Below are 14969 nucleotides of genomic sequence, written 5' to 3' on the forward strand. Positions count from 1 at the left end.
CTTAGCACTCCAAATTATTGGATTCTTCAAAAGAGATAAACTTCTAATAATCCTTCACTAGATTTCTAATAATATTACCAGTGTAAGAATTCTAATTTAATGATTTTAGGATTTTGATGTTGGCCACAGTGAGAGATAGAGTGCAGGACTTGGTGGCTCACAGTATAATCATTCTTAACTCCCTTTTAAGACTATCTGCATGAAAAGACAGTGCAACACGTCTGCAGTGATATTTCATGTTTTGCTAATAAAACTCTTTTTTTGAAGATGTCACGAGTTCTGTAGGCAACTTTGCCCAAACTACTGGGGTTTTATTTGTGGTCATGAAAAACTGAGGATTTTTATTTCCAGACCAGATTAAGTGACTGAAACTCCATTATATGGATAAAATGCAGTTGTGATCTGACAAAACAGAAACTATGGCAGAAAATTTAAAATACTTATAATGGATGAACAGTCTTATGTCATGAGGACTGAAGGATGAATACACTGTGTGTACTTCATGAATTCAGAGAATAGACCTTTATTGTCTCTTCTCTTCTGAAGATAACAGTGCATTGCACATTGTGGAAATTTTTAGAATAGAAAATAGCAGTTTTCAAATTAGAGATTTTCCTAGGCATTGACAGGTATATGAATTCTGTGTAATGCATTCATGAAACAAACCTTTGTCTGAAAAGAACAGGATCTGTAGAGTGATTTTGAGATCCTATTGCTTTTGAGCAATTTTGTTTCATCTTCTTAGTTGCCCTAAATCAGCCTTTCTTAAATCCAAGTGCACCAGAGGGAGTTTTTTGGGAGAGAAGAGAAGGAGAGGGGAAATTGTATTATCTCCCAGTTTGACTGTAAACTGTTTAATCTGTGTAGGAAATGTAACACAAGGTGGGAATACTCTCACATCACAGTATAAATGTAACCGACTTTCTGGCTCTGTAAATGAGTATAAGCTTTCTTATGAATGTGTGATGCAGGCATAGCAATTGCAGGAGTAAATAAGGCGGAGAATTGAAAAGTTTTTAGTCACAAAAGGCTTCTTAGTTCAAAACAAAGTATGTAAGTGGCAAACATTTTATCTTGTAATTAAACTGTGTGAAAAATGTCTTCCTAACCTTTGTTGATTGTAAATACTGATGGATGTGGTGGAAAACATGATACAGTGGACCTAATTACTTACTTCTTATTGTCAAGCAGCCCAAGATAGGTCAGCTACATTTGTGCAAGATGACTTTTTCCCAGCATAAAAGTTGAAGGTTAAAGGCTGAAGTTAAAAGCCATTCCCTCTCCTTTCCTAATGAGTTGGTGTGCAGGACAGTCAGTCACTTTGCCTCAAAGTGACCTCTCCTCTCCAACCCATGTGTTCTACCTCATGTGTTTTTATAATCTGGAGCTTACAGAGCTGCAGTTGCAAACAGTGTTGAAGGAATAAGCCCCTGTCATATCAAACTCCCAGAGTATTGCAGTTCTGTGAAAGTCTGAGGTGTATCTAAGTGCTTCCACACACCAGGAATGCCCCAGCCACTTAGCAGACCTGGAGTTAGTTTACACTAATGAGCTACCTTTTGCTCTTCAGCTTCCTCCTACTATATAGCCTGATGGTTTTGCTGCGTGAGTGTGCCGTAAGCTTGTTCCCAGTCTTGATCAGGTGTCTCATCGTTACACCTCCTCTCACCAACTCCTATCAGAGTTTATTTCTAATGGAAGAGGTTCATATGATAAAGAAAAACCAGCCAATCCTCACACCGCGATAGAGGGTGAAAATGCTACCTTGGCTTGGGACTTCTCCCACGCCAGCGTCCCAGAGCTCACCAAAGCTGACCCCCAAAGTGAAAAAAGACAAGAAAGTCACCAAGGGCAAGAAAGAGAAAATGAAGCTGCAGAATGAGGGAACAGCAAGCTGTGCTGGCAGAGCAGAAGGGCCATCTTCTAGTGGACAGTGATGACCATCATAGCCCTGAAGAGGAGCACAAAATCATCCAATGGTTAACCTTCGGCTTCAGAGGACTCTCTACAACATTGACTTGGAGATAGAAAAGGTAAGAGAAGAAAGGAGGAAATCTGAGCTTTCAAAAGGCCTCATTTTAGCTGTCCCTTGGAATAGAGAGCTGTGTGTTTTCACATGAAATGGAGCATATTGCTTTTGTGCTCTCCCTGTAATATCCATGGCAACTGCAGTATCCAGGATGCAGTGTCTGATCTTGCTGTAAACAGCTGTGCCATTTTAACAAACTAGATCTTTGCTAACAGCCTGTGAAAACAAGGGCAGGCTGTAGCGCTTCCACATTCAGCTGAGGGTTTGCAGCTCTCAGTACAGCGTATGAGCCACTGAGCTGAAAAATCCACAGGGCAGTGGGGTACCAGGGGGGTGTTGGTGGGCAGTGTGTTCCTGCAGTGGTTTGATAATTTTGCAGGGTTTCAGCTATATTCTGAACATTTTAGGCAATTAGGTATTCCAATAGAGCATAAACAGTACTTTTCATTGGAGAATCTGCCGTTTTCTTCCTTGAGAATTTTCGTACAGTAGAAGGACATAGATTTTCAAGAATTTAGAAGCATTTGGAGTCATCGTTCCAAGATGGGTATTACTTTGAACTTTTGAGAAGAAGATAGTTTAAAAAATTACATCACAAAGGGGTACAGTTACTTGAAAACCTAAAGGCTAGTTTTCTGTCAGAAGTTTGCTATCAAGAGGAGGTCAGCAACGTTTCCACAAGTGGCTATATAATGGTTTTGTTCACTTACCTTTTTTTACAGAAGGAACAAAACCCAGTTTTGATAAATTAATTGTTTAATGTGGGTAACAACTCACCCATTTTATCACAGAGAAATTCTTCAAAGCAACTGAATTCTACCCTTTCTTAGCAAATTGGATCTCACAGGCAGGGAGTTTCACTGGACCCATGTACGCTAATTCTGCTTTTCTTTCAGACTTTCCCTCTTTGTATCTTTCCTTACCACTCTCAGAAGCATCTTGATGCATTCTGTTCAGATGGTTGATTGATTCTCTGGGCCTGTATCAGGCCTGGTAAGCTGTAGGGGTTGATTTCAGTTTTATTTCACTGTGGGATAGTGTTCACTCTGTGCTGTTTTGAGAGTTAAAAATGCTGACTTCTTGCTTTTTCACCTGTTCTGTCCCTTTCCAGCGTTATTAGTGTCTACTTCTCCCCTCAGAGGTACTAAAGGTAGTCCAAATTCTGAAAGGGATGGAGAATGTAAGAAATGAGTACATAATTTTTTTTTTTCTGTCTAGGGGAAAACTTGTTGGAATTTGTGGCAGTGTGGGGAGTGGAAAAACTTCACTGATCTCAGCAATTTTAGGACAGGTGAGAAATTCTGTTTTTGACTAATCTTCTCTTCTCTTCCATCTTCCTATTTCATTTTATTTGCACTCTGTAGATGAGGTCTATTCTAAACATGGAATAGCATAATTTCACATTTATCTGTAATTGCAGATGACCTGTTGGAGGGAGCATTGCAGTAAGTGGAACATTCGCATATGTGGCCAGCAGGCCTGGATCTCAACGCCACACTTCGAGACAACATTCTTTTTGGCAAGGAATATGATGAAGAAAGGTTTGTCAGACTGTTTCTGATTTTCATGAGAGCTTAGTAATTCTTGGCCTAAGTGTGGGGAAAATGTAATGCAGAGCACACTGCAGATAAAGCCTATATATCCTTCTGGGGTTTGTTCTCTGCCTTAAGGTCCATTCAAGAGCCTGCCTCTCTTGCACATGGTTGCTGTGTCTGGGGGCTGTCAGTGTGCCTGTCATGGCTGATCAGCACTGAGGCTGTATCCTGTGCTGGGGTGCTGCCTGACCTCTGTTTTGGCAGCTGCTGCGGAGCAGCACTGAAGTGATGTTTGCTCTTGCTGTCCTGGCCTTTCCCTCTTTAAACCACAACAACTGCTGTTTGCAATGTATTGGCATCTTCCATGGCCCCCCTCCAGTAGGGGCCTTTCCTGTGGCCTGTGCCAGCTATCCCTGGAAAAGAAATTGTCTCCTTATCTTCACAATGTTTCTGAATAGGTGGTTAATTATTATTCTTGATTTCCTTCTGGGAATCCAAGGCAGATGATTTGGTTTAGGCTGTTGTAATATCTGCTATTAGTGTAGAAAGTGAGGTAATGCTGTGCTAGATAAATAATTGGGGGGAAAAAGCACGTTCTTACTATTTATCTGAATGTTCTTCAGATACAATACAGTGCTGAATGGTTGCTGTCTAAGGCCTGACCTAGCCATTCTTCCAAATGGGGACCTGACAGAGGTATGTGTTGTGCTTATACTAAACGAATTAGTAGATGGAGAAAAGAGTTCTGGTTTGGCAGACTAAACTGTAGTTGAGGCTATGTCAGTCTGGGTGCAAATGAGCTAAGCTGGGCTTAACTATGCAGGCCCTGTACTGCTGAGTGTTGGGCCATGTTTTTTGCTCAGATATTGACAGTTTGGGAGTTTTTTATCATGTTGCAAATTTAGCTGCCTTAGTCAGACCTATTGGAACTTGATTGAAAGTAGCTAAGAAAAAAGCCATGGCTATGTTAGTACAAACCAAGGTAAAATAAGCAAAAAAAGTACTCCCGTGTTTCAAGCATATTAACCTTGAGTATGAATGTCTAACACATTTCACAAAGTGGACACCTAAACTATAATTATATGTATTCATATATAATGTTATGGGGGTATGGATATGTATATATATATTATGATCTGCTTCATTCTGGTCACCTCTTAAGCTCTGAGTATCTGTGTTGCTGCAGAGATAAAATAATGGTGTCTCTTTGCAGATTGGTGAACGAGGGGCTAACCTGAGTGGAGGACAACGTCAGAGAATCAGTCTGGCTCGAGCCCTGTACAGTGACAGGGACATTTACATCCTTGATGATCCCCTTAGTGCCTTAGATGCTCACGTTGGAAATCACATTTTAACAGTGCAATAAGGAAACACCTGAAGTCAAAGACAGTCCTTTTTATCACACATCAGCTTCAGGTACTGTATCTCTCATACCTTTCTTGGCCTTTGTTTGAAATGATGTTTAATCGGTTGCTTTCATATTGCAGATTTCTATGCCTTGACCTGTAACAGCACGACTCTGTCTGTAGAATAGTTTACATTTACAAACTAGGTTTGCAAATATGCACTGAGCACAGTCTAATTGTTTATCTGATATCTGTGCTGCTTGGTGTCTGACTGGGACTGGTAAACTTGGCTAAAGAAAAGTTACCAGAGAAATAAATATCCTGTGCAAAAACCACTTTTGCTAACGTGCTATAAATCTATTTCATCACATCAGAAAACACAGAGATTTGGTGTCAGAAAATCAGAATTGATGTATTCTGTGGGGGTTTTTTGCCATCTTCTGTACACAGAAATATTAGTACATAGTCTACCAGTATTTGCAGTGTTAAGTATCCTGAATCATGTCTTCTGTAAGAGATTTGCTTTGTTAGAACATAAACACTTTTTGTGTTGTGTGAGCAGTTGTGCTCTGGTCAAAGCAGGACCTCTGAGAATCAGATGTCTATTACATGGGAATAGGTGTTGTGTACAAGCATCTATGAATTTGGAAAAGGGGACGGATTATGTGGGAGTGTGTTGATTATCAGATATGACAGAGACTTGTTCTTACTGCCATTTTCTCAGTATCTTGTTGACTGTGATGAAGTGATCTTCATGAAAGAAGGCTGCATTACTGAGCGAGGAAGTCATGAGGAACTCATGAATTAAATGGGGATTATGCAACTATTTTTAATAGCCTACAGCTGGGAGAAACACCACATATTGAGGTACTTGTTGTTACCTTAAAGTGCTCTGAATACTGACTGTTCTGATGAGATGAATCAAGTGATATGGTTGGAAGACTGGAAAAGGGCTTCGCATATGTGTTGATCTGACCACTAGATTGCTTATAGAATAATCTGTGCTTCATTACCACTTTGTGTTTGCAGTAACAGTTCATTTAGGGAATGTGTACTAGAGAGGACTCTGCCAACGAGCTCATGAGTTGATCATGAAATATGTAGTGTCTCCCCTGGTGATGCTCAGAGCAGGAAGTTTATCCCTCTTATTGTACACCCCACTCCTTATTTACTTCTAATTAGCACAGACCTTGAACAACCTTTGTCTGAAAAAAATGCTTACTGGCTTGTTTACTATTTTTTAGGTGGAGTGTGACTGAGGCACAGCTGAAGTGACACAACTTGTCTAAAGTTAATATGACAGTATTTTGGAAACGTAACTAAAAATGCTGTGTTTTAGGGGGTTTTGAGAAAAAAAATGTGGATTGACACTACTACTCTTATTAAAAGATGTGTAACTACAAACTTGGATATGTGTTCAGTATTTTAGTATTTGCAAAAAATCTAGGAAAATAACAAGAACCCTTCAGTACAACAAGCATTTAAATTTCAGCAATTTTAATTTTTCCTACCCTTCTCCTCTTTGTTTTCTGAAGTGAATCTGCAGTAAAGACCTTTGCCTTTTGTTTTATAGTAACTTACTTCTCTAAGTTTTGTGTGCATTTTCTTTTAGCAAGAAGAGATTAAAAGTAGATAAGCAGTTTATTTTTTAAGAGGTAAGGGGCTCCTTATTCACAAGTTGTGGACATCTGCAAAAAGAAAAAAGGTCTCTGAGAAGGAAGCATTGTGAGAAATACAGATATAGAAGGTGCTTGGTGAAATATTTTCCTGGGAGATGTTTGTGAAAGAAGCAAAAGGATATAATGCATTGCTCTGCATATCCTTTGAGGCATGAAGATTATAGTTCTGCCCCTTTAAGATTAATGTAATAACAGTTAAGAAGAGGTTCTTCAGTCTGCACGCTTGGCTGACCTTCTGTGTCTCTCTGTAAACACTAGCTCATGGAAGGAGCATTAATTTGCATTCCCTGTGGGATGAGAATAAATGGATGATCAAGTTTAGATTCTCTGTGGTTTGATATGTGAGATGTCTCTTCTCACATAAAGTGTGGGAAGATGACCCTGGAGCTGGCGTGTAGAGGGTTTTGGTTAACATAGTCTGTCTCTGAATAGGTAGTGACTTGGAGCATGGCTGGCTTTAGAACAGTGGTTTTGTGTGTGCAGTTTAGTGTTTGGATGCTTCATTTCTGGAAGATAAGTTAACCTGACTTTGTTCTTAGGAAAGGTCTCAAGAAATGTCTCTGAAGTACTAGGGTGTTTGGGGGGAAAAAGCCTCTTAAAAAACCTGTCAGTTATTTTTACAAGGATCAAGGGGATTGTAACTTTCTCTCAGTAGTAGAAATGTCGTTCCTTTACCATGTAGGCTCCTAATGTCACTTATTCTGGGAATTAACCTTGCACACTCCTAATACAGGTTGGTAGCGGTTCAGGTTGATAGAGGAGGAGAACGTAATCCACCAGCAATGGCACTTATCTGTAATAACAGCAAAGTTAATTTCCTCCTTGACATGAATGCTAAGCTATTGAAAGCCTTTGTCCCTAGGAGGCAGCTTATTAGCAGTTTGGATTCAGATATGAAAATGTCAAAGCAAATTACTCCGATATGTTTAGTGTCATTGTTTTCTTGCAGATTAATATAAAGAAGAACACAAGCAATTCGCTGAAAAGGCCCCAGGATAAAAGTACCAAAACAGGGTCTGTGAAGAAGGAGAAAGTTGTAAAGAAGGAAGAGGAGGGTAACTATGTAATCAAATTTCTGGCTGTAATTATTTTGTCCTCCAGTAAGCTCAAAACATTTCCTTTAAAAGTGTATTGTGAAGGTTTTGAAAGCTGTCTCAATCCTAGTCACTCAGCATGGTTGATAGGACACAAGCAGTGGGCAAAGAGCATTCATTAACTCATTAAATTTGGGTGCCTGTACAATGTTTTTGAGTTCCATCAGGCTGCTGCTGGTCAGATGCCACCGGCACAAAGGAGCTGGTTGTGTCCTGTCTCCCACACTACCTCTCCCTCCTATCCTAAGAGGGCAATGTGTATAGCTTGGCACTCAGAGGCCCAGGCAGAACATGGCATTTATCTATGAAGAACTGGGAGGTCTGACCTCTGTAGTTCTCTGTTTAATGTTAACTTTGAACTTCAGGGTTTAAAAAGTAATAGTGAGGCTGATACCAGCCTAACATTTAAGTCTGTGCTAATGATACTTTTTCAGACATACCATGACTAAATGATTCTGCAGAGGAAATAGGACTTTTTCAAAGACTGTTTGAACCATTGAGTTCTACATATTAAGTAAAGTCTGTGTTTCTGACAGTAATTTGCACAGTTTGAAAATTACTAATTTTGTGTATGTTCTCAAATTTACAGTTTTATGGAACAGCTTCCTTTTCCTCAATCCCTCTTCCTCTGTTGTTTCACAGGCCAGTTGGTCCAGTTGGAAGAGAAAGGCAAAGGCTCTGTCCCCTGGTCTGTTTATGGTGTTTACATTCAGGCAGCTGGAGGCCCAATTGCATTCCTCATCATCATGGCACTGTTTGTGCTGAATGTGGGCAGCACAGCTTTTAGCAACTGGTGGCTGAGTTTCTGGATCAAGCAAGGCAGTGGAGTAAGTTAAATAACTTTTCTACTCCTGTGTCTAATGGTCAGGGGGTTTGCTCAGCTAGACTAATCCCAAGCAGTATTATGAGACCAAATGGTGCTTCCTAATTTAAGTAAGTTCTCAGGCTCCCCAGGAGGTGATCTCACTAGGGAGTTACTCTCCAAGAATAAGAGAGCTCCAGTAATAAGAAAGATGTAAGAGCTCATGTGGCTTTATACTGCCCTCTTGTTCCTTGTCTTGGTTAGTCTTAAGAAAAGGAAGTGAAAATGTGAAAGGGGCCAACAAGCTAATTTTAGTGTTTTTTTTTGTTTGAACATGATCTTACATATAACAGGATAATCTTGTTAAAATATGGCTTTAAGTCAAATGACTTTGGGGAATTTCTTTGCGGATTCTGATGACCTGGAATGGTTTGGGATTTTTCCCACTCTAAGGGCTTTGACTGCAAGTCTTGTTGCATTTAAATGTAATTGCAAGACTTTTTAGTGGAGATGCAGAGAGCAAGCTAATAACCTCAGAGATTAAATAATGAAGTGCAGATGGCCAACAATATTAAAATAAGCAATGAGGGGTCCTTAAACATTCTCAAAGATGAAAAATAAGAAGAGAGAATGAAAATGCATGACAGTGTGACCTTAAAGAATTTACTACATACTGGCAGAAAACAACAGTTTGAAGACTGAACCTATCCAAGGTGAATATTGCTGTGTAGTGGGAATGGTAGTATGCAAATATCTAGCATTGTTCAGAAGAACACAAGAAATAAGTGTGAAATGAGAGGTTAGGAATCAAATGAAGTAGGTATTGTGGTAGTATTTTGAAAGATATGGTAGGAAAAAGTCCAAGGGTTACAAATCTGCAAGTCGGGTGTCTCTGCCAGGGAAAAATTGCAGAAGTGTTCAAAGGTCACTGAAATACTTTAAAGAAGAAATATCAAATATGGTGGGAGAGGACACAAGACAGTAAAATTCTACCTCATGTAATGTGTACATGCTTAGTCCTTGACTCAGCTAATCACTGAAATCTTAATTTTTCTGCAGAACACCACTGTGACTTTGGGAAATGAAACTGTCATAAGCAGCAGTATGAAAGATAACCCTCACATGCATTACTATGCTGGCATCTATGCACTGTCTATGGCAGTTATGTTGATCCTGAAGCTGTTCGTGGTGTGGTCTTTGTAAAGGTATGTGCCGATGCTGGTTTTTACTATCCCCCCTTCCTTCTGCTCCTGTATAGTGCTGTCACTGTGGTTCTTTGGTCATCTCCAAGAGAGACTTTTGAACCAGAAGAAGTCAATCATGGTTTTTCTGTGTCATCTCTTGGGGCCGCACCATGCTTTCTGCTAAACTTCTGCCCAAATTAAGAACTTCCTTCTGTTGTTTGGAAGCACAGAAGGCAATAAGAAACCCCTTATGGTTGGACAGAGAAACTGAGCAGAATGTTTTGGTGGCCAGAGAAGATGCAGTGACAGGAATGCAAACACCCCATTATAACACTGCGATGTTTTCTACATTGTCAGGGAACTCTCAGAGCATCCTCAAGGCTCCATGATGAGCTTTTCCGACGAATTCTGCGTAGTCCCATGAAGTTCTTTGACACTACACCCACTGGGAGGATTCTCAACAGGTTTTCCAAAGACATGGATGAAGGTATCTCTTACTGTGTGTGCTGTAAATCCCTCATTCAGATCTCCCAGTTAATTCCTGAATACTCTCCAGTCTCTTGCTGTTTGTGTAATCGTACCCTATAGCAAATGTGTACTTGTAATAGACAGAGCTGGAATTGGGATGTACCTGGGTTATGATGATAGAAGGCAGCTGATGTTTCAGGTCTGTCCATTCTCTTATAAAGAAGAAAATGTGCAGCTGCTGTTGTACCTACAGGCTGCACACAGGCTCTTAGCAGTTAATGCAGGGGCGACCTAAAACATCAGGGTGAAGCTGATGTGCAGCAGTGGTGGTAATTAGGTCAGAGTTCCATCAGTGCTATTTCTGCAAATGGGAATAATTGGAAAAACTACCAGCAGCTCACAGGGTAAAAGCACCCTAATGAAAATGTACATTTTTAATTTGAGTAAGCCATGAAATCACTGTCCTTGTCAATGATGATGTACAGCTGGACTGAATTGCTCTGTCTAGGTTGTTTTAGCTTTCTGTACTCAAAATCTTCCTCTCTTCCCTCCATCTTTTTCAGTTGATGTTCGTTTGCCATTTCAAGCGGAAATGTTCATCCAGAACGTCATCCTTGTGTTCTTCTGTGTGGGGGTGATTTCTGGGGTTTTCCCCTGGTTCCTGGTGGCAGTGGGGCCCCTCATTGTCCTGTTCACAGTTCTGCATGTTGTGTCTAGGTAAGTGCATCAGCTGCTTTGACCAAAAGTACAGATACTTTGACCTTCCAGTACATGTGCAGCAATGTAGTGGTTGGCATATGGTAGTTTTACACGTCACTTAAAGTGCTTCTTTCCTTCCAGAGTCTTTATTCGGGAGCTCAAGCGTCTGGACAACATCACACAGTCTCCATTCCTGTCTCACATTACATCTAGCATCCAGGGTCTCTCTACAATCCATGCCTACCACAAAGGGCAGGAATTTCTGCACAGGTCAGTCTAGATATCCATCTGAGACTGGTGGAGCATAAAGCAGGGTGCAACAGGGTTGGCATTCAGAAAGATTTATTAATGGGTCTATAGCTGATGGCATCATTAGTTCTGAGAGTGAAAGTTACTTTTTTGGGAAAAAATGAGGGAGAACAAGAATGGAAAACTCCCCAGTAACCAAGTGGGAAAGAATAGTGGTGGGGTCCCAGGTGAACGCCCTCCTCTGGAGTTCTCTACCAGGTGGCAATGGTAATGGAGAGGATAACTTTTTGACCATGCTTTTCCCTTACTAGTATGTGCTTTTTATCAGGTCCTGCTCACACATTCTGTGGGTTGTTTCTCCTTGTGATGTTATTAGCATTACCTAAGGCATGCTAACCAAACCTCAGTGGGAGTATTGATGAGCTATTTGTCTCCGTGCACGTGTGTAATTGGAGAGTATCTATCAGTTATTTCAGTGATCTGTGGCCACCTTGTGCTCTGTGCTTGGTTTTCTCCAGTATAAAATAAAATTTTCAAAACAAATGTTAGTGAGGGAAAGCAAAACATTCTCATGTAAGTGGCATTTGCTTCCCATGAGAACCTGCTGTAATAGTATCAGGGTTTTGCAGGTGCAAAGTCATGAGACCGAGAGCGTGGGAGTGCAGGGAGAATTGCCACAGAAGCTCTGGAGAGGCACTGCTACACCAGCTTAAATGAAAGGTTGTAGAGGTGCAAATAGCAGTCCATTGGCATTGCTGGTTGCTTGAGCACTAAAGCACTGCACACATGTGCAACAGTGATTGAGTTGGATGATCAGAAAATCTAGTTACTGGCTTTGTGAATCTCTTAAGAGTCTCTCCTTAAATATACTTTCTCAGCTCTGCATTATCAGGATTGTAAATTAAGGGGTTACTGATGTGTTTTAGTTAGTGTCACCAGTTCTATCAAGACTTTGTTTTTATACTTGTCTGTAAAATAACATATTCTGAAGCACTGCTGCTGTTACCCATGGAGTAATATGTAGCCAGTGAGCATCTTCTGGAGTGTCTTGCATAGATGAAGTTGTGGTGAAAGTGCATGTAATGTCCCTGATTTTGATTCACCCTGGTATAATTTACTGTTGTACGCAGAGAGACTCTGCGATGTGACTTTTGAGAGTTTGAGCTAAGTCCATATCTGACATTACTCAGGGAAGTTTGCAAACCCTGCTTTCGTGGCCTGGTTTGAGACTTTGTCAATGATGAGCCTTCCTATCCTGAACTCTGGTACTGGAGGTATCTGTAGAACACCGGGCTCATGGAGTCTGCTAACCTTTCCTGTATCTGTTTCAGGTACCAGGAGCTCCTGGATGACAATCAGGCGCCGTTTTACCTGTTCAGCTGTGCGATGCGCTGGCTGGCTGTGAGGCTGGACATTATCAGCATTGCTCTTATCACAACCACTGGCCTTATGATTGTCTTAATGCATGGCCAGATCCCTCCTGCCTATGCTGGGCTGGCTATCTCATACGCTGTGCAGGTGAGTGTGTCCACATACTGTAGTATTTAATTTCTCATTTAATATAGATATTGCTAATAGGTAAAAGAAACACATCACTTAAAACTTAATGCACTAGAATGGAAAAATATACTATTACCTCCTTGGGTAATGCAAGGGAAAGCAATTCGGAGTCATGACCTTTAGCAGTCAAATTACAAATTCTGAGGAGCCTGTGTTCTTAAGGCTATTGTTCTGGCAAGCTACTTCTTTTTAAACAAAGAAGTAGAAACTGAGGCATATGCTGAAAATGGCAATTTTCTTGGATATTTCCAGAGATAGGATTGATGGTACATCAGGCACGTGCCAAACTAATATCTTAATGTATTGCCTGCAGCGTGTTCTCACAGCAAACATCATTCAGCGCTGAGTCAGAGAAGCTGCAGGCTTGGAGTGCTGGTGTTGGACCTGCTGTTTGGCCTCTTCTGCCTCCTCGTGGTAGTGAGGTGAAATTAAAAAGCTTAGGCAGCTCGTACTTAAAGCTGTTGCTCTTGGGAAACGTTTCTAAGCTGCTGGTTTCTCAAGTGGTTCATAAATTTTGATTATTCTAAAATCAGCTGTTACATTAACTTGCTTGAACACCTTAGTTATATGGTGCCCAGTGCCAAGAGTACTTGTATCAAATGTCATGGAATCATTTTGGTTGGAAAAGACCTCTAAGACCATTGAGTCCAACTGTTACCCCAGCACTGCCAAGCCCACCACTAAACTATGTTCCCAAGTGCCATATTTACATGTCTTTAAATATCTCCAGGGTTGGTGGAGTCTACCACTTCCCTGGGTGGCCTGTTCAGTGCCTGACAACCCTTTCAGTGAAGAAATGTTTCCTAATATCCAATCTAAACATCCCCTGGCACAACTTGAGGCCATTTCCTGTTGTCTTATCACTTCTTACTTGGGAGAAGAGACTAACCCCCACCTGGCCATAACCTCCTTTCAGGTGGTGGGAGAGAGTGAGAAGGTCCTCCCTAGGCCATGTTTTCTTCAGACTGAACACCCCCAGCTCTCTCAGCTACTCCTCCCAGGTTTTGTGCTCCAGATCTGTCACCAGCTCCACTGCCCTTCTCTGGACATGCTCCAGCACCTCAGTGTCTGTTTTGTAGTGAGGGGCCCAAAAGTGAACTCAGGATTCGAGATGTGGTGTCACCAGTGCTGAGTACGAGGGGTTGGTCATTGCCCTGGTCCCACTGGCTGCACTGTCCAGTAGGTTCATCTTTCAATTCCATAATAAATCACAGCTATCTAAAAAATTGTGTTTGTTTTCTTTTGTTTCTTCAGCTGACAGGCTTATTCCAGTTTACAGTCAGACTTGCTTCAGAGACAGAAGCTCGCTTCACCTCGGTGGAGAGAATTGACCACTATATCAAGGTAGGACTGTAATGCATTCAACTGCCTGTTGTGAAATCTCTTGTTGCTTGTTATGCTGCTGTAATCTGCCTTAGTACAGAATGTATGCTTCTGATCTTGTAAGGGCACTAATGCTTGTGCTGTAATACTGCAGAGTGAGTTTGCTTTATGAAGCACATATGTAAGCACTGGTGGGATGAATGGCCCAAGAGCTGGTAGGTAACTAAGCTTACAGGCACCACTGGAGTTACATAAGGATATTGAAAGTTTTCTGGAACTCTCAGTAGAGTGGAGTGTGTGAAAGGGGCAACTGGGAGTTCAGTACAATATCTTACAGCAAAAGGATGGTTTTCTGGCATCCATTGTTCCAAACCTAATAGAACTCCTTCATTTAAACACAGATAACTGTTACTTTATCTACATGTGATTCTGCTACATCCTAATAAGCCTATTACATTTTCCAAGCTGTCTTACATAACATATTTCTGTATGCTTGAAAAATCAAGGAATTGCTCTTGTTGGAAACACAACAAATGTGCTCAGCTAAACATGAGAAGTATGCCAGGCTAAATGCTTAGCAAGCTGTTTTGATTATCTGTGACTCTTTGTAGCTAGGATTTGTGTCTGCAGAACCGGGCGTAGGTCAGTGGGGAAAGTGCAGCCAGGGGAAAGCCTTCTACTGGGTCTGGTCTGTGAGGTGAAAGGTTTTGTCACTGAATGTTCCCTGTGAACTTCAGAGGGAGATATCTCCATCTGTTTGGTAAATCTGGGCTATGCAGTACTTGATATTTGTAGAATTTTTGTAGCCCGTGGATTTAATCTGAAGACAAGAAAACCCCCAACCTGCCCACTCCCCCAGTTAAATAAATAAATCCTCTTGTGGCATCTAAGTAGAAAATTTCTGTGTATGGAAGACGTGGTGACCACACAAGCTGACAACTGTGCCAAATACTACCTGTTATCTTTCACTGGGCTGGGATGGGTTTATCACTGGCAGGCCT

The 14969-nt window shown here is 41.1% G+C and overlaps 1 protein-coding gene across 1 annotated transcript in view; it reads left to right on the forward strand.

Annotated features, from left to right (window-relative positions):
- ABCC5 (ATP binding cassette subfamily C member 5) overlaps positions 1-14969 on the forward strand; it is a 44046-nt gene that overhangs the window by 22632 nt on the left and 6445 nt on the right. The window contains 22 exon segments of the mRNA XM_032697581.1: positions 1683-1716; positions 1719-1795; positions 1797-1886; positions 1888-1972; positions 1975-2033; positions 3249-3327; positions 3455-3512; positions 3514-3570; positions 4188-4260; positions 4778-4910; positions 4913-4980; positions 5635-5713; positions 5716-5777; positions 7539-7644; positions 8326-8510; positions 9545-9662; positions 9665-9690; positions 10027-10156; positions 10701-10854; positions 10978-11106; positions 12417-12603; positions 13900-13989. Coding sequence (XP_032553472.1) covers positions 1683-1716; positions 1719-1795; positions 1797-1886; positions 1888-1972; positions 1975-2033; positions 3249-3327; positions 3455-3512; positions 3514-3570; positions 4188-4260; positions 4778-4910; positions 4913-4980; positions 5635-5713; positions 5716-5777; positions 7539-7644; positions 8326-8510; positions 9545-9662; positions 9665-9690; positions 10027-10156; positions 10701-10854; positions 10978-11106; positions 12417-12603; positions 13900-13989 — 2079 coding nt within the window.

The sequence above is a fragment of the Chiroxiphia lanceolata genome, chromosome 10, assembly GCF_009829145.1.
Source record: "Chiroxiphia lanceolata isolate bChiLan1 chromosome 10, bChiLan1.pri, whole genome shotgun sequence".
Lineage (NCBI taxonomy): Eukaryota > Metazoa > Chordata > Aves > Passeriformes > Pipridae > Chiroxiphia > Chiroxiphia lanceolata.